Source organism: Cuculus canorus, chromosome 4 (assembly GCF_017976375.1).
Source record: "Cuculus canorus isolate bCucCan1 chromosome 4, bCucCan1.pri, whole genome shotgun sequence".
In the NCBI taxonomy this organism is placed as follows: Eukaryota; Metazoa; Chordata; class Aves; order Cuculiformes; family Cuculidae; genus Cuculus; species Cuculus canorus.
Genome location: NC_071404.1, coordinates 77,189,872 through 77,209,310, shown reverse-complemented (window position 1 = coordinate 77,209,310; position 19,439 = coordinate 77,189,872). Strand labels below are relative to the sequence as shown.

General features: G+C 46.2%; 1 protein-coding gene across 5 annotated transcripts in view; it reads left to right on the top strand.

The window, feature by feature from the left end:
- Positions 1 to 19,439, top strand: part of ALPK1 (alpha kinase 1) — a 63,366-nt gene that overhangs the window by 17,339 nt on the left and 26,588 nt on the right. For 4 of the 5 annotated variants that reach the window (XR_008449612.1, XR_008449611.1, XR_008449613.1 and 1 more), the window contains exons 4-7: positions 1,915 to 2,147; positions 6,755 to 6,909; positions 16,814 to 17,012; positions 18,998 to 19,057. Coding sequence is in view for 1 of the 5 variants with exons in the window: in XM_054065025.1 (XP_053921000.1) it covers positions 2,027 to 2,147; positions 6,755 to 6,909; positions 16,814 to 17,012; positions 18,998 to 19,057 (535 nt within the window). In the remaining 4 variants the exon portion in view is untranslated. Of the gene's footprint in view, positions 1 to 209; positions 315 to 1,914; positions 2,148 to 6,754; positions 6,910 to 16,813; positions 17,013 to 18,997; positions 19,058 to 19,439 lie in introns of all 5 variants that reach the window. The other variant, XR_008449614.1, reaches the window with a different exon arrangement.

Below are 19,439 nucleotides of genomic sequence, written 5' to 3'. Positions count from 1 at the left end.
TCTTCCTCTCCTGTGTATGTGACTTGTCATCTCCAGGACTTAAGAACTGCAGCTAGCTCCTCTGTATCTCAGTCCAATGTTGTACTCTTGAGACTCCCTGCCTAGGGAGCTGGACTCGATGATCCTTAGGGGTCCTTTCCAGCTCGAGATATTCTAGGATTCTATTCTGTGATTATAATTCTTACTAGGGAATGGTTTATACCCTCCAGAACATGAAGACTCCATATTGGTTGAATACTCTGCCAGGACCTTCTTGTGCTGTGCTCTGGAGTGCAGCTGCAGTAGAAGATGGCCCCGCTGAGGTGCTCCGCAGCGTGAGTTGCGCAGAAAGAACTCTCACCAGCAAAACACTACTGCAATCACAAAACCAAGCCTCAGATGCTATGAAATGTTGGCTGTTTAGCAGCCTTAGTCTTGCCTAAGATTTTTATCTGTGGCTCTGCATCTAGCTGTTCTTTTGCTTGTCCATCCTGCTGTCCAGTTCCTCTCATGTGCCTGTGCTCCTGCCCTCAGTCTCCTTTTTAAGGCCACTTTTACAATTTCTTCTTTCTCAGATATTTGTCTGCGGAGCCAGTCACAGGCCCAGTGAGTAGCTCCTGCCTCATGGCTCTTTGCTGATGAATCCCATCTTTCGCCCTGCTCCACCTGCCCTTCCACGGCAGGCTCTCTGATCCTCTCTGCTTTCGCATGAGTGCCTCTCTTTTGCCCTCTGCTTTTCAATCTGGCAGCTTGCTCTTACGTGGTGCCATTGAGAACACAGGCTGTCTGCCACCAGCTCAGGGATCCAGTGATCCCAGAGCTGTGACAGAAAGGGGAAAAAAGGAAGCCTGGAAATTTAGCTGTTAAAATATGAGTCAGCAAAGCAAACTGTGCCTGTAGGTGTGTTCCTTTGCACTCGCCTTCCTCCTTTATAGCCTTACTCTTTCCCCAATTTTAGGAATGTTTTCACAGAGGCTGTTTCTGATTATAATGCCTCAAACAGGTGGGAGGAAAAAAAACAACAGAGTATTTCTTTCATACTTCAAGTTGCTTGGCTGTTTTGACCGATGCTGAGCCAGATACCTTGGATGCAGATTGTGGGTTTTTTTTCCTGCATTGCCATTGGCAAGGTCCTAAGCACCTGAAGGACTTGCAGTGGAAAAATTCCAGCAGGCCAGACAGCCAGGTCAATGTATGGAGAGCCTTGGATGGAAGCAATCCAAGCAGATTTTGGCAGAATTGCTATAGTAACTGGAAAGGGTTTGGTACCGTGTACATCACGTGCAAGTTGCTCTGCAGCAGATCCAGAGCCTGCGCCTGGCTGCTGAGCTCCTCAGTCCCAAGCCATGGGTGCTTGCTGGTGCCGCCAGCCCGAAGGATGCTCAGCAGCACCCAGGTCACAGTGGTGCCGGGAGGGTGAGGGCACGAGGTGGGCAGCCTCCGGAGGCAGAGGCGCAGGAGCTGGGAAGGAGAGGTTAGCAGGTATGGAGAGGCTCTTGAGGAGGTGAGACGTTAATGTGCTGCCGTGTCCTGGGGTAAAAAGAGACAACAGCCCCTGTGGTCTGGTAAACGCAGGCAGCATCCTCCACGAGTTCAGAGCGTGCACGGCTCTGCCATTCAATCCCGGCTAACCGTGTGCGACAGCCTCAGCCTCCCAGGTGCAAAGGGCTTCGGCACAGCCTGGCTAGTCACTTCCCTGCTTGAGGTTTCCCAGCTCCATTGAAGGGCCCATCCTTTCTCCCTGGCACCTCGGAGATGTTCGCCTTGCACAGTTTGCCACCGAGACCCTGCAGTAATTTCACACACTCCTCTAATAAAGTCCTCTGAGGCTGTCATGTATTTTCATGTATTTCCCCTATTATTTCTCCCTGCTTGAGCCTTTCAGATAATTGATGATACTTTAGTTAATCATTTTCCCCGTCCTTTGTTTGCCAGGTACCTCAGCCTTGAAGGGATCCTTTTCATTTAGAATCCATGTCTTCTCTTAAGTAATTGATCATCGTGCACCCGGGGACACCCAATTCACAGCCGAGTGGGATCAGCCTTCATGAATAATCAAAATGCCGTGGCCGTGCTGCTGCAGGAGTGTAAGCGAGCTCTGGACACGCTCCTGTTGTCAAAGGCTGACACGGGTGAGGAAGACGAGCGAGAATACCAGCGGTGCCAAGGTGAGGTCCGCTAGAGAGGCAGCGGGACCTCGGCAGCAGCCACCGCTCCTCAGCCCTGCCCTATTTTTCTTCTCCTGGCGGATGAGTGTCAAGAGATGCCTGGATTTTGAGACCATGAATGGGATGTGGGCTACAGGCAGGCAGGGAAAGAAGTCCACTTTGTTGCAGTGAATTGCTGTCAGTTCTAATTTTAGGCTTCAGTAAACATGAGGCTGCAAGGAACAGTTTAGTTTGGGAAGAACAATGCCCAAAAGTTTGCTGATGCACATAAATTTCAGTTATTAAAAAAAAAAGAAAGAAAAAAAAAAAAAAGGATGCAACTTCTGAATAAGGGCACATATTTCCTCTCCTTTCAGAGGAACTGGGGGAGGGCCTTTTCTGTTTGTCTGCTTCTCCTCATATATTAAAGAGCTCATTGCCCGAATCTTTATCTCGTAAAATGTGTGTGACCTCTCTAAGTGGTGTCCAAAGGAAAAAAAACCTCGCAATATCCCTTTTGAAAGGAAAATCCATGCCTGCTAATGGCTGGAATAAATAACTGGGAAAGGAAGCAGTATTTAGAGAGAGCTGTAATAGAAGGGTTCTACATTTGTTTTAATGCTGGTATTACCTGCTGGAAACCAGCGTTAATTTTGGTATTGCTGTGGTGCTTTGAGAGTGATTTGTAAAAAAACTTTATTTCTTAATTCCATGGGAAATCTAGTTCATGTCGGTCATGAGAGGATGTAATACGCTGGGTTCAGTTTTCTCTAGGTTCAGTCTTTCAGAAGGCTATGTAACTTCATTGCCACAGCTTTTTTTATAAATGTTATAAGTTTTATAAATTTGAATTGCTGGACTTGTTTGAATTATAGCTTTTCGGTACAGGACAGGGAGGTTAGGCACTCCTTTCTGCTGTGCAGAGAAATAACTTCACCAAGTGCAGAAAAATATAGAAAAGGATGAAAGCGAATTTTTTCGGGGGGGTGGGAACAAAGGCAGTAGGGGAAAAAAAAAAACCAAACCACTCAAAAAAAATCTATTTCTGTGCAAGTTTTCCCTTGCGTGACACATCTGCAGTACTGTCCATTTCCCAGTTTAGTGCTAATCATGTTTAGTTTTGCTTTGCATGAATGACCTGGCCATAACGTTAATTTGATCTTTAAAATCCTTTGTTTGTCTCGGAGTGCAGAGCCGTTGAGAATATGTTTTTCTGACCGTCCCTGTTCTTGCTGGGAGGTCAGCTGCCTTTTTCTGAAGCACCTAAGTCTGTTTGCGGCAGAGGGTTGCGGATAGGTTTCTGTTATGGATACTGGAAGATTTCTCTCCTCTTTTTTTGTTTTCAACAAAGGATACTTTGTTTTCTCATCACAAATTCTTTTAAGCTTTATTATGGCTCCTTAGAATAGGCTCTTGAACTCCTAATCAGGTAGGGCTTTTTTCCCTCCTCCTCCTCCCTCCTTTTCTCCTATTAAATACCACAAAGTATGAGAAATAATCAGTTTAGTTCCAGATAAGGTAAATCAGTGCCCTTATAATCACTCGATTAGACATGGTCCTTCAGGTAAACTGCTTCAGGAAATAGGCGATCAGAGCCTGAAGTGATGCTCAGGCTTTTCCAGGACCATGTTCCCATCAGCTGAAAGAAAAATACCCAGCAGCGGGCGTTGACAGCGACATTAATAACTGCTGGGGCTCACAAGTCGGCAGGTTTTGGCTTTGGGGGGACTCTCCTGTCCTCCTGGGGCTGCCTTTGTTCGCCCAGCTTTCTCAGGCCAGATGCAGGAGGAACTGAAAGCCAAATACGTATAAATGGAGGTGAGGGGGGGAGAAGAGGAGTGTATCCTTATCCCGCTTTAGTTGAGGGGATAGAACGGGTGTTAGATGGGCCTGGATCGCTTTTTTATTTCTTTTTAGGCTAGAAATCATTCCAATCAACTGCTACGCAGTTCAGCCTTCATTAATTAGAGAATTCATATTGCCTGCGGTGAGAACAGCCATCTGTTAAAAGAGTGAACTCTTGTCCCAGGAGCTGGATTTTAGCGGAAAGCTGCAAGACTGTTCACACGAGCTCCCCGGCTGGTTGGTGTGGTTCTAGTGGATGTTCTTGCAATACATTATCATTTTATTGTCATTAACACACTAATAGTGTTTATTTTCATGCGGTGACAACTAGACATCACAGCAAGAATTGAAGCGGTATCCTGCTAGGCTTACATGAACATCCAACCCCAAAGATGACTGAAGGCTCCTGGATGGCCAGATCCTTCTGAAAATGTTCCACTGGTTTCCTTTTCTAACCTGCTCAGCAGCAGTGACTGCTGAGGATGCCTATTTAAAAACTGGAGTTCATTATTAAAGAATTTGGCAGTTTTCTCTGTTCTTTAGTGCATCAAGTAATGAGGAGTTAAGGTTTAATTAAGGATAACTTGGAAAGCAGGAACAAGAGGACAGCAGTCACACCTTTACTCTTTAGAGAGAATGCCAACATCCATGTTATCCCACTGATTGTTTTCATAGTTTTTGATGTTGTTATTTTTTCTGTTTTAGTGTTATTTAAGGAAATGTGAGTTCCTGTGGGAAAGAGAAGAAGGTAGAGAAGGAGACAGAAAGGCTGTCTGTGCAACCATCCTATTTCTCTTTCTCTAGATCCCTCCCCGAAAGGGAAGGAAAGACCCCGTCTTCCTTTGGGAAACATTTTGTGTGTCTCAGTCTTTCCCCTTCTACACAGAGGGATAAACCCTCTGCCCTTCATCTTGAGTTCCTTGTGACGAGATGGGTATCCCTGCTCCTGCACTGACTTTGCAGTGAGAGGAGCAAGGGTGGGAGTGTGACCTCCTCTCCCCTCCAGCTGTCCCACTTGGCCGCCTTGGCATGGTGTGGAGGGCCAAGCCCCTCCAGACACGGTGCAAGGGGAGATGTGTCCAGAACTGCAGCAACAAGTGAGAAATCATGGGCTGGAAAAAGTGATACCTTTATAAATGTGTATTTTTTGAAAACAGGCTCTAAATATTTGGTCTTACCACTTTTTCTTAGGAAAAAACATACTGGTGAATACACTGTAATATGAGCATGAAATAGACTTTTTAAGTAGTGCATTTTCTACGGTCATCCATAAAGGATTGATTAAAAATATGTAGTAATATATTTATTGTGTTGCCTCGTTAAAGCAATGATGGTCTCTGAGTAGGGTTTTTTTCTGGGGATTAATGGCCAGAAGGGGCTAGATCTGCAGCTGATGATCACCATTAACCCCATCTGGTCAATAATCCTTGTTAATCCACTTTTATTGGCCAGAGAGTCTGCCCGGCTGAGTGGTTACCACAGCACACTCAGGCTGCAGCTTCACTTCTGTTTCAAGGAAAATATGGGCTGCAGCTGAAAGGAAGGGACAAATCCAAACCCAGATCTCTAGTTGTGTGCTCCTCCTAGCAGTTGCAGCCTTAGTCAGGTCAGGTTGAAGATCCAGCTCAAGCCAAGGGTTATATGGGAGGTGAAGAACACCACAGGGAGGGAGCAGGGAATGGGCCAAATCATGTTCTAGCTCTGGCTTGTTCCTGGAGGACCAGCGACCAGGTGTGGGAGCTGGGACTACTTCATCCTTGCCCCAAAAATCTTTTGACTTCTTTGTACTTGACCTTTCCAGCTGAGAGGGAAGCTATGCTTCGGGTAGGGTTTGGAAACTCTTGGGTGAAAGGCATGAGAACTGGGGTTTCCGTGCAGCTGGATGCTGGCTTTTCCTGGGTAGGAACATGCCTGGACCAAGGACACCTTCTCCTCTTAATTTATTTTTAACTTCTGTTGCAAACAGCAAAAGAAATGCCGAAGCTCAGGCCAGCTCCTCAGCTGGTGTGAATTACATGGCTAAACCAGCTTTAAAGAAGATCCATCAGCCTCAAACAGGGAATCTTATAGCAAGGCTTCAGCTGGTATCTGCCATGCCTCTGTGGGTGCTGCCACGCTGACAGCGGTTCCCAGCCATGTGGCTTAAACGGATTTGTCTTGCTGTAGCAGTGAGCTCTTTCGTGCTGAGGGAAAGCGTGTCCTGTAGTCTACAGCTGCTGCTTTGAGAGCCGGTTGAGTAACTCAGACCAACAACTTTGTTTTTACCAATTTGTCAGTTGAGTGTATACTTAAGAGTGTATGCTTGTTATTCATTCTGTCCCTTTAGCTCTTTGTCTAATTGCTTTATATGGGCCAGGTTTATCTCCCAGTTTGCATGGGGCTTTCCAAGCTGGCTGTGCCACTGTCACCAGCAAGCCCTGAGCGAGGGGGACAGGTCTTCTGCGCTTTATTTGCTCTGCCTCTCCTCACACAGGGAAACAGATTTCCACCTGTCTCCCTTGGAGCACCTCTTCACGCCCAGCCACCCACCAGCTGCTGTGACTTCCTGCTAAAAGCCTTCTTAATGGGTGAAGGCTCATATTTACCTGGAGGGTAGAGCAGTCAAGGGTAATGGATGATAGGCAAGCTCGGGGTAAGGCTCGTGGCAGGAATTAAGAGCTGGTAGCAACTGGGACATGGTCGGAGACAGAGGGGAGGTATGCTTTCTGTGGGACAGGTGCTCTGTCTTAAGTGTCGTGGCTGAACCCACTGCAATATCTTTACCTGCTCTTTGACCTTTTCAGCTTTGCTTCCTGAGGACTTGAGGACCCTTCTGGAAGAGGCAAAGGAAATGAAGTGGCCCTTTGTGCTGGAGAAGTGGCAATACAAACAAGACCTAGGCCCAGAAGACAAAATAAACCTGCAAGATATGATCAGCGCGAGGCTCCCCGATTTGCTGGTATGGAGTTCAACATTCTTAGTGCATAAAACATCCCACTACTGTGCTTGAGGGTATGCAGAGCCGTGGTAGGCAGAATCACCTGTGGGTGTGGGAGCTTGTTCTTCTGGACGGTGGCAGTGGCAGCAGGGAAGGAAAGTCCTGCCCTCTGCTGCCACTACAACCAAGCCAAAGTTGTGAAATCTGTGGGAGCTTTGCCTTAGGGCTGGGCTTCTGGTCTGTTGGCAACGTAGCCGATGGCAGATGTGTGTACAAGGCTACACAAAGCTGTTGGTTTGAGGTCTCGCTAGTACCTGCGGTGTTACTTACTCTGCCAATGCAGGGAAGATAAAATGGATCCAAGTGATAAAGTTTTGAGTGTGTTCAGGCATTTGTTTGCTGCTGTGTAAGGAAAAAAGTGCCTAGATAGTAACGATAGAGACGTTGCTGAGCGAGGGGCACTGTCTCTGCCTTGTCTGGAAGCGATCCCAGAGGTTTATAGGAGTTGTTCATGCATTGAGCACCTCGCAGAGCAACCACTTCATTCATTGAAACATGGAGCAATGACTTTATGCTGTTTCTGCTCACTTTTATGCTCAGCTTACACTAGTTTGGGCACTTGCTTTGTCCGTTTCTCTGGTTTCACAGGGCAGTTTTGTTTTCAGCAAGGTAATGTTTACCCTGAAAAACTTGTGTCATAAAAAACCTAGAACGCTGAATGTTTACGTTATGTTTAAAAACAAAAAAGAACCACCATGAATTTGAAAAGAATGCTGTTCTATTCGGTGCTGGTAGGAGGTGATGAGGATTACTCACTTCAGTAGGGCTTGCACAGTTCATTGCCTGCTTCTTTCTTGTCAAGAAAATGACTTAACAGGATCCTTTTGAGGACCAACGCTGGCCAAAACCTAGGCAGGAACTTAATATGATTTCTGTGAGTGAAGGATACTTGTAAGGAGTTGCAGGATCCAAATGGTGGTTGGGGATCCCATCCTGTAGAGTACCGAATTTGAGCTTAAGGATTAGAACCTGGTGAGAAATGTGGATTGCTTGCTGCTTTTCTGATTTTCTCGGAGGCACATGACACATAACAAACAGAGGACACCCTTTCCAATGGTGAATATAATATCTAGGCTGACGGGCATCCTTTTTTGACAGGACGCACGTAAAGTAAAGATGAGCTTTGTGAGGTTTTGAGTTTGTTTTTTTTTTTGCTTATTGGAGTTCATGTGTGAAGCCAACACAGTCCCATCCTTTGTGGGAAGGGGCAGTCCAACCTGGAAATCTGGGGTTTGGGGTAGGGAGGTCTGGCCCTGCTGAAAACCCAGCAGCGAAACTGCTGCCAAAGCCAAGGTGGCCAGGAGGTTCCACCTGCTGCAGAGAGCTCTGCCTGAGGTTTAATTGAGGCGATGAGAAGCGCAGGAAAAACTAAGGGCAGGGCTGGGAGGTGTCAGCCCCAGCATCCCTTCACCAGCATCCCACGTTGCAGGGATCCTGAATTTGCTGGGGGAGGGCGGGGAGCGGCTGCTTCTTAGGTATTTATTTTCTTTTTCTCTTTGGTGTGTGTGGCCTTAGACAGAAATTTATGGCAGAGGTTGACCTCCTTTACAATCCCTGTGCTGCTCTCTCACTTTGGAGCGTTTGTCTGCTCTCTCCCAGGATAAACACCTGCAGTAAACTCCCTGAGAGACCTGGCTAGATGGGAGATTAATGTGGCTGTAATAGTGGAGCAGTGTTTGCAGCATTATGCCCTCTCCCCAGGTAGATGGATCTTTTCTGAGATGATACCAATTATTTATTGCTGAAACATCTGTTGATAACTGCAGCTGCCCTTGTTAAACAAAGCATATCATGGGGTCACAGACTATAGGGACCTAAAATCCTACCTCATGCTAGTTTTAGACTATTCACCCACACCCTCTGAAGTCCGTTGGTTACCGTTGTCTTCGATGTTTCATCCTGCGGTTGAAAATACTTTGTAAACGTTGCGCTGCCTTTCCCCATGTGCTTTGAAGTATTATTTCATCTTCATTGGTAATTTATATTCCAGTGCCATTGTACCATGGGAAAAAGGGAAAACCTTTTTTGTTTTCCATTTAATTGTAGATAGACTGACATTTTGACCTGTATTATTAGTATTAGTCAGGAAAAGGGATTTTTTTTTTCCCCCTTCATCCATTCCTTCCCCCTCCCCTTTTTTTTTTTTTTAAATAAAATTTCAAGGCAGAGCAAAGGCTGCTTCAGTTCTTTGAATAAAAAGCTGGGGGGAAAATGAGGCTGAAGAGAAGTGATTACAGTGTGATGAGGAAAGATAAAAGTCTGAGCAACTTTTTTTCTTCTTTTTTTTTTTTTGTCGTGAGGGACAGAAGGATAATTTAATTCCCTGGAGCAATAAAAAAAAAAAGAAGTAAGTCTTTGTTGATTTATTGTTCAGAAAAACCTTTAAAATTTTTCATCTCTGTTTATTTTAATTTGCCATGCTCAGAATAAGCTCATAAACCGTAATTCATTACATTTAAAAAGTGCTTTGAGATCCATGAATGAAAGGCACTTCATTACCATAACACACTGGTGGTGTTACAAGGAGGCAGAGCTGGCGACCAGGGCTCACCACGAGGATGTTTTACTCTACGAGTAGGCTGAAAAGCTCCATGAGACCAGCAGAGTCAGTAAGCGGATTAGGCTTTGGCTTCAAGGGTTTCCCTTAGCGTTGCACTTTAAAAAATGAGCTACTCATTGCTGGTGGCTGCATGCGAGTTTGACACATCAAGGAGGCAAAGCCACCTGCACCTGCAGCCTTTTAAAGTGCTCTTCTTCGCCTGTGCTGTGGGATGCTCATTACTTCTGCATCATGACTGGAGCAGTGGGAAGGCATGGCCAAAACCGCTTGGGGTACAGGGGGGAGCAGCAAGCCAGGCTTTCCTTGGCACTCTCTCCCTACAGCCTTGGCTCAACAGGAGCCACGGTGTCACTGGAGCACGGTTCAGGGCAGATTTTGGCCATGGGCACAAACTTCTCCTCCCCCCCCCCCCAGCCTTTCTTCAGTATAAGAAATTACTGAACCTCCCTAGAGATCTTAAGGCAACAGATTTGCTGGAATCCTTAAGGCAAACCAGCACTTCTGGTTTTACAAAAGCTTTGCATCTTATAGCAGGTGGTGGTTTTTTGGTTTGTTTTTTTTAATTTCCCTGCCAGGGTTTCACAAGTCGGTTAAAGGCCACCCCAGTTCAACAACTCAACGTACTGGTTTCCACATTTTCCTAGCAGGTTCTGAAAGCCTCCCTGTCGGCTGCTGTCAGCCTAGCAAACCAAGCCCATCCTACAGTTCCTGTCCCAGCCTGAGCACCCCGTCATCGGGAATCTGCGCTAAGGCTTGAAAGGCAATAACCAACATCTGTATCCAAAGCAAAAACAGGGAAGAACTGGGATTCTTCTAACAAATCAAAACCAAGTCAGAATTGTAACAGTGCTCTTGCTGGCAAGTATAAATAAGGAGGGATTACTTTTTCTGTCTAAATACCACGTGCGCTGTGGGGTTCAGACAGGGGATGCAAATACAAAAGGGAGGCTGCCAGGGGTTACCCTGCCTGCAGGTCTCTGCTATTAAGGGATGGAAATTGTCTTATACTTGGTGACCAGCCAATAGAGGGCAACATGCCCATGTACACGTAGGCTTTGATCCCACAAACCCTATTGTGGGTGTCACTGAAAGACAATTCCATGTGTGCAAGTAGTCTTGTTTTGGGATGATTCATGCCATTTTATTATTTTAATTACTTTTTTTTTTTTGGCAAGATCGGAGCCTGTTTGCAAACCCATTGTAATGATGTGATGCTTTGTTTCATTTTTATCATGCGTATCAATAGTTCCTGCATCCAGACTCAAGTGTTCAGCCATAGACCAGGTTCTGCTGGGCAGGTATAGTGTAAATACAAAAGGAAAAGCTGCCCCTGCGGATAAGGGAGCATGGATCCTGGCCCTGCTGGCACAAAGTCTCATGGGACTTAATGGGAATATTGAAAAGAGTAGAAAATAAGGCCCCGCAGCCCTTGCCTGGGCCTTGGCTAATTATGTGCTGATGGATTGCCATTAGGGAAAGCATTCTGAGGGACATGCCCTAACTACCCTTAGGGATGTGTGTGGCACTTATGAGCTGTGAGCCTTTGAAAAAGAACTAAAGAGTGGGCTGAGGATTTAGTTTTCTCCTCCTTCTAACTGTTGGTGTGGTAACAGGAGAATTAAAGCCCTAAATCTAGCCCCGAGATCTTGGTTGTTCAGCCTGACCTTTTGCTACCTGCCTCATAAGAGCTCTTCTTGGGTGATCCCAGTGAAACAGAGAGCGACATAAAGGAGAACTGTGGCTGCAGGCTGGATTCAGCCCGAGAGGGAATCCCTGGCACACCAGCATCCCTGATGCTTTGTAAATACAAAGTGTCTGTGATTGGGAGCTTCAGGAAAGCTTCAGCTGTCCAGGGTGACCACCCTGATGCCGCTGGTGTGCAGCACTGCAAAACAATTAGTCTTCCGCTGTCCATGTGAGAAAACTATGGCAGGATTTCTGTGGAGCAGCAAATAACTAAATGCAAGTCTGATTCTGGGTACCTATGGGGCTGTCACTTTGCTCTACTCATAGGTAGGATTTCCTCTGTTCAGATGCAGCTTTGTGGAGTAATTCCTCCCTGGAAAAGACTTTAAATGTTGTATTACTAAGATTGCTAAGTTGTCCTTTCCTTCTACTGCCTCTCAAATTAATTGATGCTCTGAGAACACAGATTTAGGTAAGAGACTTGGATTTTCACCAGATGATAGAGGTCTTGATGCCACCCTTTCAGGGGTGTTCTGCCACTGGCACTTAGCCGTTTTTTGAAGTACTAAAATATCCCCTTTGACACAGTATTTTAATGTACCACAATAGTTTGAGCGCAGCAGGACAAATCAGGGCTACAGAAAGATGGTTGTACTATCTCTGGTAATAATTAAGAACACGTAATCCTGCAGATGACTTTGGTCCCCCAACCCCTGCTGCTGTGGGTCCCCAAGAACTCCCCCTCGAGGAGGTTCCGGAACACTTTAATAAGTTCTGTCCTTGCTTCAAAATGCCACTGTTCAGCAGCCTGAGCCGCCTGCTGCTTTCCTCCCTCCTGAGACCGCTCAAGTTCGTCACACAGATGGTTCTCCCACTTGTCTTCCTTTCTTATTGCTACCTAGTGCCGAGAGCTGCGTGCCGACAGCAGCTTGGTGAGGGATGGGGCCTTCTCTGCTCTGTGTTGGTGGGCTGTGGGAGGCCCCTGCCATCCTGTGAGGGCGGGAGCTGGTCCTGCCAGCAGGACTCTCCAGGGGCCAGTGTGCTGGAGCTCTGCACTGGTCCTCGGTTTGGGAGTGGAAGCTGAGAGCAGCACCTGGAACATCTGAATAGCAAGAAAATGAAATCGGTGGCAAGTTAAATTGCAAAAAAAGAGGGGCTCTTGAGAAAAGCAGGAGTGATTCTTGCTCTAGTACTTTCTCAGTTGGTGAAACACAATGTGGTCGGTTGTAAAAACCTGACCCATTCTCTGGTGTTTTGAGTTGCTAATAATGGACCTAATGCTACTCCCATTGAATAAATGCCCAACTCTCCATTGCCTTCAGGATGAATAACCTGAGCTAATTAACAGCTTCAGAAACTGAAGCCATTAAATGGGGTTCTCAGTTGCTCCGAGCAGAGAGGAAAGTGTCCAGGAGCTTCTTATTCCTCAGGCTGCAGCTATTCACTGTATGACTTGACCGTCCCATGTTTCAAGCTGATCCATCTGCAGCTCGTGGACATGCTTTCTTCTGCCCATCACAGAGGTCGCAGGAGGCTTAATTCCTTGTTATTTGTTGAGTGGGCTCTGATTGCCAGCTGAAAGGCAGAGATTGATAGAGAAGTCCCGTGTGGTGACAGCAGCTTTGGTCTCTTGGACAGACAGGCTTTGCTAACAGCGCGTGGGGTAAAAGGGTGAAAGGCTTCAGCCAAATCCATTGGTGTTGTGACTCTGTGTTTAATCTGACAGGGGACAAACGTAGGGGAAAGAAAACCCAGCAATTTGTTAGGGTTCAGTGAAGTGCTAACTAGGAGCAGCTCTTGGGAGAGAACTGAAGCACCTGGAAGTATGAGCCGCTGAAACTCCTGCCTTCTTTTTGGACTGCTCTTAGTTTGGTTTCTTTTTGTTTGTCTTTTGGTTTTTGTTTTTTTTTTTTAAGATTTTAAACCTCATCTGCAGTTACAAATGAAGTGAAGACTGAAGCAGTCTAAGACAAATGGATACAAGCAACACAGAAATCCAGAGCATCTGCAAAACGGTGGGACCACTCTGAAAGTGAAATTCCTGCCCCTGTTTTCTAACCTCGCTGCTTGCAGAGGTGTTTTTCCAAAGAAGACTCCCCCAAGCCCACAAACTGGAGCAGGGGGGTTGCCTCCAGGATCTGTGCTTGATAAAGAGGGCAGAGAGAGTGGATTAAATCAATATTTCATTTATTTGAGCTTGTAATTCCTCTTACATCAGCTGCCACATAAAGATTTTCCCCTATTTTCTTCCCCTCCTCTTCGCCCTCATTTACTATGCACCAATAATTTCCCTTTGACGCTTTCCTGCCAGTCCTAGTGCCAGATGGCCCCGGTTCTGAGCTTCTCCCTTCTCTTGGGAGCGGCCCCCATTGTCAATGCAAAGGAGGCGTCGTGGCTTTGAACCCAAAGCTGGGACCCAAACTTCAGCCCCAGCGTGAGGAGGAGCTAACCCACTAATGCAGGAAACCATGCAAACCGCACACCCTCCCACTCATCGCCATTAAGGGAAAAAAACCCCTTCACTAAAGGCTGTTTTGCATTTTCCCCAATGGTCCATGTATAGAAATCTGGTGCAAATTTAATTCTCTCGCCACCTGATTCCACTTCCCAGCCGCAAGGTTCCCTTTGTGTCATAAACTCAATTAGACATATGCATTTCACATCATGGACGCAGATGTGAAAACAAAGTGTGCACGTACCTCTCTCTCTCTTTCTCTGTGTCGATGCGCCTACATCAGCTTTAAAGCGATAAAGAAAGTGAGTAAATCTGTTTAGGGCCCTAGCCCGCTATGCAGAACAAAGTATCCGGCTGTGGCGAGTTTCTGATTGTGTTGGAGTAGGCTGTGACATCTTGGAAGTCCATGGGGTTTGTCTGGGCTGGGCGAGAGGGAAATGCCCCCCCCCTTTCATTCCAGAGTGGCGTGGGGAGGGTCTTTGTGCACGGTCTGGGTGCGTGCCCAGCGCGCCGGTGCTTTAGCTGTAGGTGCTGAGGAATTTTCCAGCCACACGAGTTGGCAGGGAATGAAAGGAGCGGGTGTTAATTTCTCGGTGTACTGCTTGGAACAGGGGGGGACATAATTGGAAAGACTGACATGGAACCGTACGCCTGTGTGCCACACAGCGTGCAGCCCGGTCTCTTAAAAAAAATAGCTGAGTTTCTCTCCCTGGCTTGACTTTTCTACAGTTTGTGTCCATTTGGGTTTGGAGAGGGACACAAGAGGTTTCGGCATTGAGCAGGGAGTTAAATTATGCAGCTGCGAGACTGCCAAGCCCTTCAGAATAGGATGCTTCGTTTAGATTTTCCACAATGCTATTGAAGTGCTTATTTTCCTCCTGAAGAGACACAAACAGATGCAAACTTCTGTAAACACTTTAGAAATGAATTCAGTGAGTTTGGCCTCTCAGCAGTGCTCAATAGCTGACAGAAAAATGTCTAATTAGTGCAAGTGGAAATAATAGGGCCACTTGGATTCCTTCCATCCTCCTCCAAGTCTACTTTTCCTAGGAACTCAAAGGCCCTTTTGTTTGGTAGGTCACCCTCTCTCAGGCTTTTATGCTCCGATCTATTAAAGGAAGAAGGGGAGGAAGAAAAATAGATTAGGCGATGCTCTGTGCTTAAATATATGGCCAGTTGATGAGCATTTTGAATGGCTGGTTGCAGTGTCAGTTTACAGGTGCTTGGAGAAGGGGATTCCTCCATTGTTGACCGGCACAAGCTGAATCGTGGGTGCCGGGCTCCAGGAATCCTTTTCAAGTGTCATCCTCTTAGAAAATGTGACATAGGCTCAGGGAAATAAAAGGAAATTTGAATAAATCTGCCTTGCTGAAGTGCAAACAAGGTAGCAAATGCTTGCAACAGATCGGTGCTGCAAGCCAGCCTTTGGGTTGTAAACCATAGGCTCTTCTCCCAATGGTTTGGCATGGCTTTTCTCCTGCGTACCTCAGATGGTGGTTATGCTGCTCGAAATCAAGAATGAGTCTTGCTATCAGGTTGCAGGGCTCTGAGCTAAAAGCAAAGAGGATAGAAATGAGGCTGGGGAGGAGTCCAAGAAGCCTGAGCAGTGTCTAAAGCAGTTTGTGGACGTTGCTGTCTCTCTGGCTCTTCCTATGTGTTTGCACTAGCAAGGCAAGAGGACGCTGATGCTGAGACAGCATAGAGGTTTTATTGTGGATTTGGACAAAGTTTTCTTGGGAGTCTCTCATCCTCCAATGGTACTGTGGGGCCTGATCTTCCCTCCCTTGTGACGCTTCACTCTGTTGTGGGTACATTTGCTCACTGACATGAATGAGATGAGAAACACATCTTTTTTTTTCTGAGGAGGCTTCTTATGGTTTAAGGTGTTTTCTGTTGTTTCTTCCCTGTTGTGACTGACCTCATTGCAAAGCAGTACTCGACCATTGCCAGCTCCGATGTGTTTGAGCCAGGCTGGGCAGCAGGAAGCCGGGCTCTCCCTAGGTGGAATGAGGCTGCTGAATGATTGGTGGCTGTGAAGACCAGACAGGTCAGGGCACCCACTAGGCTCGATAGATGCAGAGGTGGGTCCTTCCTTACAACCAACAGTTGTATTTCAGGCAGGTGTTCCAGTGAAACGATGGACTGGATACCATCCTCCCTATACTGCATGACAAACCTGTTGAAAGGGAATCACTGGGATGTTAGTGTATGGAGAACTTCCTTGCTGCACTGGGCAGGAGTGTCAACCCCTGCCTGCTATGGGAGGGGGGTAGTTATGGGGAGATATCCATAGGTCCACATGGACTTCTGCAACCACGATGAGGCTGTGTGCCTCCTCATGGCTTTCTTTGCTGGCCTCCTGTCCTCATAACAGCATGCTGGAGGAGCAGGAGCTCTGGCTGATTCCTTGTGTTGGTGTGATGGCTCAACTACTGTGGGAATCCAAGAGAGTTCATGGAAACTTAGCAGTCATTAAAGATGATCTGCAGGGGAAAAAAACCATTGCACTCCTGGCCTGTTTATTTGTTTGTGGTGTACAAAGGAGTGGATGGCTTGTGCTCCATCCGGGACAATGGCTATCGCGACAATTTTCAGTCATTCAAGACTCATACTCTCCTTCTAAACTAATTGTTATTACTAGCAGTAATCTGTTGAGCATGACCTAAACTCATTAACAGATCACCAAATTATGCGCTTCCAAATACTAAACAACAATTAGAAAGACCCCAAATAAGTAAGGAATGATATCTACAGCTAGAACAAAAGAAACAGCTGGAACCTTTCTATGTTAAAAATGGAAGTATGATCAGGAGTAGTCATAATTATAGGTTAGAATAAATCCTATCTGATCACTGCCACAAAGACTTTCTCCATTATGTAAACGTGAAGGACTGTAGGGATTAGAAGTTGAGTAGAAATTAGAGGCAACCTTTTCACTGTTCGTGAATATTTGCTTCTGGTTGTGTTCGGTACTTCACTTGCCATAAAGCTGTGTCAAACCTCACAGCAAATAACTCAAGATATCTCGAGTTCATCTGTTATGTAATGTTACATAGGCAGCACTGTTAAGCAGAGGGCGACTAAAGCTGAGTATTTTCTGCACACCAAGCTTCTGCCAGGTGAGTTTCTCCAAGGCTGCCCTGTGATGCTGGTGTTCTTTTCAGGTTTATTTGAAAGCCTCCATCATGGTCAAGGACTGCGTAACAGCAGCTGCTACTGTGTTCCTGATTGACCGGTTCCTGTATTGGATTGATGCCTCCAGCAAACTTCTTCAGATTGCCAAGGGTCTGCACAGGCTGCAGCCCACCACGCCCATCAGTCCTCAGGTGCTCATCCGCCAGGCTCGCCTCTCCGTCAACGCAGGTACTGCTCTGTTTTCTCTGCTCGAGTCCAATTAGAAACTACTTGACTTTGAAGAAGGTACTTTGTCCCTTGCTGGGGATGAGATGCTTACGGCCCCAGTGCCATCTTTTCAAACGCACAGCCCACTCCCAGCCCCCTTGAGCCCTCCCAGCTCCTCTCACTAGCACAAAGGGGCTGGTATAAAGGGTTTCAGAGCCAAAAGCGGGAGAGAAAATTGTGAAAGGGTGTGGAAAATACTAATTGGAGCTTTTGTTCCTTAACAAATCTTCCCTGCTGGTTTCAAACAGGGATATCTGAATTGCTATACTTCTGACCAAGGGCCTTTAAAAAGTAAATTAGAATCCCCGGCATTTTCTCTGCACTGTCCCAGCTGCTTTTTTTTCCTTCCAGTGGGACCACTTGACTATGCAAACAATGCAGCTTACAGACTCTCAAGGATAAATTGATTATTAAAAAAGAAAAATTCCATCATTCCTGTAATGTGGGCAGCATCTGAAGGATTTTTAATGTGTCTTCCCGCTGCCCCATTGGAGAGGAGAAAGCAAAGCCAGAAAAACCTGCTCTGAAAAACTCATTTGAGGAATGTTTTATTTGAAGAAAAGAGAACTGTAAGTTCCCTCCATAGCCTTTTTTATTTGTGGTTGCGGACTTGCCCTGGTCCCACTGCCATGGTGTCTGGGTACCGGCACGTTCCAATTGATGGGCCAGTTCAGCCCATCAGCCCTTCACTGGCTGGAGCAGCCTTCTTGAGTTCAGCAGGACAATTGAGACAAAAAGCAAGGTTCAACATGAATAAAGCTGATCGAATGAGACCTTAAGGCGTCTCCAGCAGCCCATCAAGCCTGCCGCGAATGCCTTCAGCCATGCAACAAAACCTCTGAGCCGTGTGACAGAGCGCTGAAAGGCAGAATCCCCACCTCGCGTTGCTGCTGCATCCTTTCGATATGTCTTTTGGCTATATATTCTGTGCTTAAGATGGTTCTTAAAAGAGGGAGAGAGACAGGGATGCAGCGCAGCCTGTAGCTTTCTGAGGTGGGATGTCAAGTCGGCTGGCTTTAAGGTGCAACACACAGAGCTTCCCCTGCTGGTGAACTCCCCAGTGAGACCAAAATGGATTTCCAAACCCCATGTTTCCTTGGGGCAGAAACCGGCAGCTCTGTTGCTGAAGGCAGCAGGCTAGAGTACTTCTCTTCTGCAAGAGAAACAAAAGCAGGGAATGCTAACTGGTGGGGTGGCCAGCAGCTCAGTGCCTGCCCCAATCTTTTTTGCCACCTCCCGTCCTCTGAATTCTGCAGCATGGCATGGAGAGGGTGAGAAATGAGCGCCTGGAACCGCTTGCCTGCACAACGGGCCTTGTGTTCATTTTAAAACCAATGTGCAAACGTAGCCTCCTCTGTAAAAGAAATGTTTCTGTTGTATTCTCCTTGAAGTCTGTTTACTGAAGCCGCATTGTAGAACATAGCACGCACATGGTGCAGCAGAAATACCAGAGCTTGACGTGAGGAAGCCTTCCTCACATTTTATGACTAAGCACCCCTTTAGGAATGTACAGAGTGTTAAGTAAAAGAGAGATACACATAATTTCATTTTACCATGCCCCCACATTTTATAGAAAGCACTGCATGTGCATTTATGACTACTGACAGCAACAAATCTATGCGCAGGGGCCATTGGGGTATATAAGGTTAAATACCATACAGCTCCTTAATAAGATTTTCTGAAGCGAGTGTCTTGCCTTATTAGCATTTTCTGCAATATTTGTTGTATATATGGAGTAACCTGTGCCAAAGAGATTCCTGAGTGTGTGGTGGCACCTGCAGCGCGTACTTAACTGGAAAATTTAGTCCAAGTGTGGACACACTGACAGTGCTGGGAGGAAGAGTACCATTTACAGGGGCTTTCACTAATTAGTGCTTTTGTTTGCTTCGTGCCACGTGATACGTTTTTGTATTCATTTTCTGTCTTTGTTTTAATTTTTTAATCAGGTAAACTTCTAAAAGCTGAATATATCCTAAGCAACCTTATTAATGACAATGGGGCAACAGGTACGTGTGTATTTATTTTCCAATTTCAGAGTTGCTATTTTGGTGGTGGTTTTGATACTCATTTTAACAGTCACACAAGCTGCAAATACAGTATGACTTCAGTACTGACTCTTTACATCACGTTTCTCTTTTCTTCGCCATTCTTTTGCTAACATGTGGAAACTGCACCTTTGTTTTGAAATTTCCCTAGTTCATCCTTGTAAATCTTCACTTGGATGGGAAAATATTCTGGACTGACAACTTTCCAACTAATTTCTCTGCCCAGAAAATTTAAAATGTGAACCAATGTAAAGCAATGTGACTAGATCTAGAGGACTAAGACAATTCCCTCCTCCTGCAAAAATGCAGATTGTTAAAGTAATGCTTGTCCTCAAAGTTCACA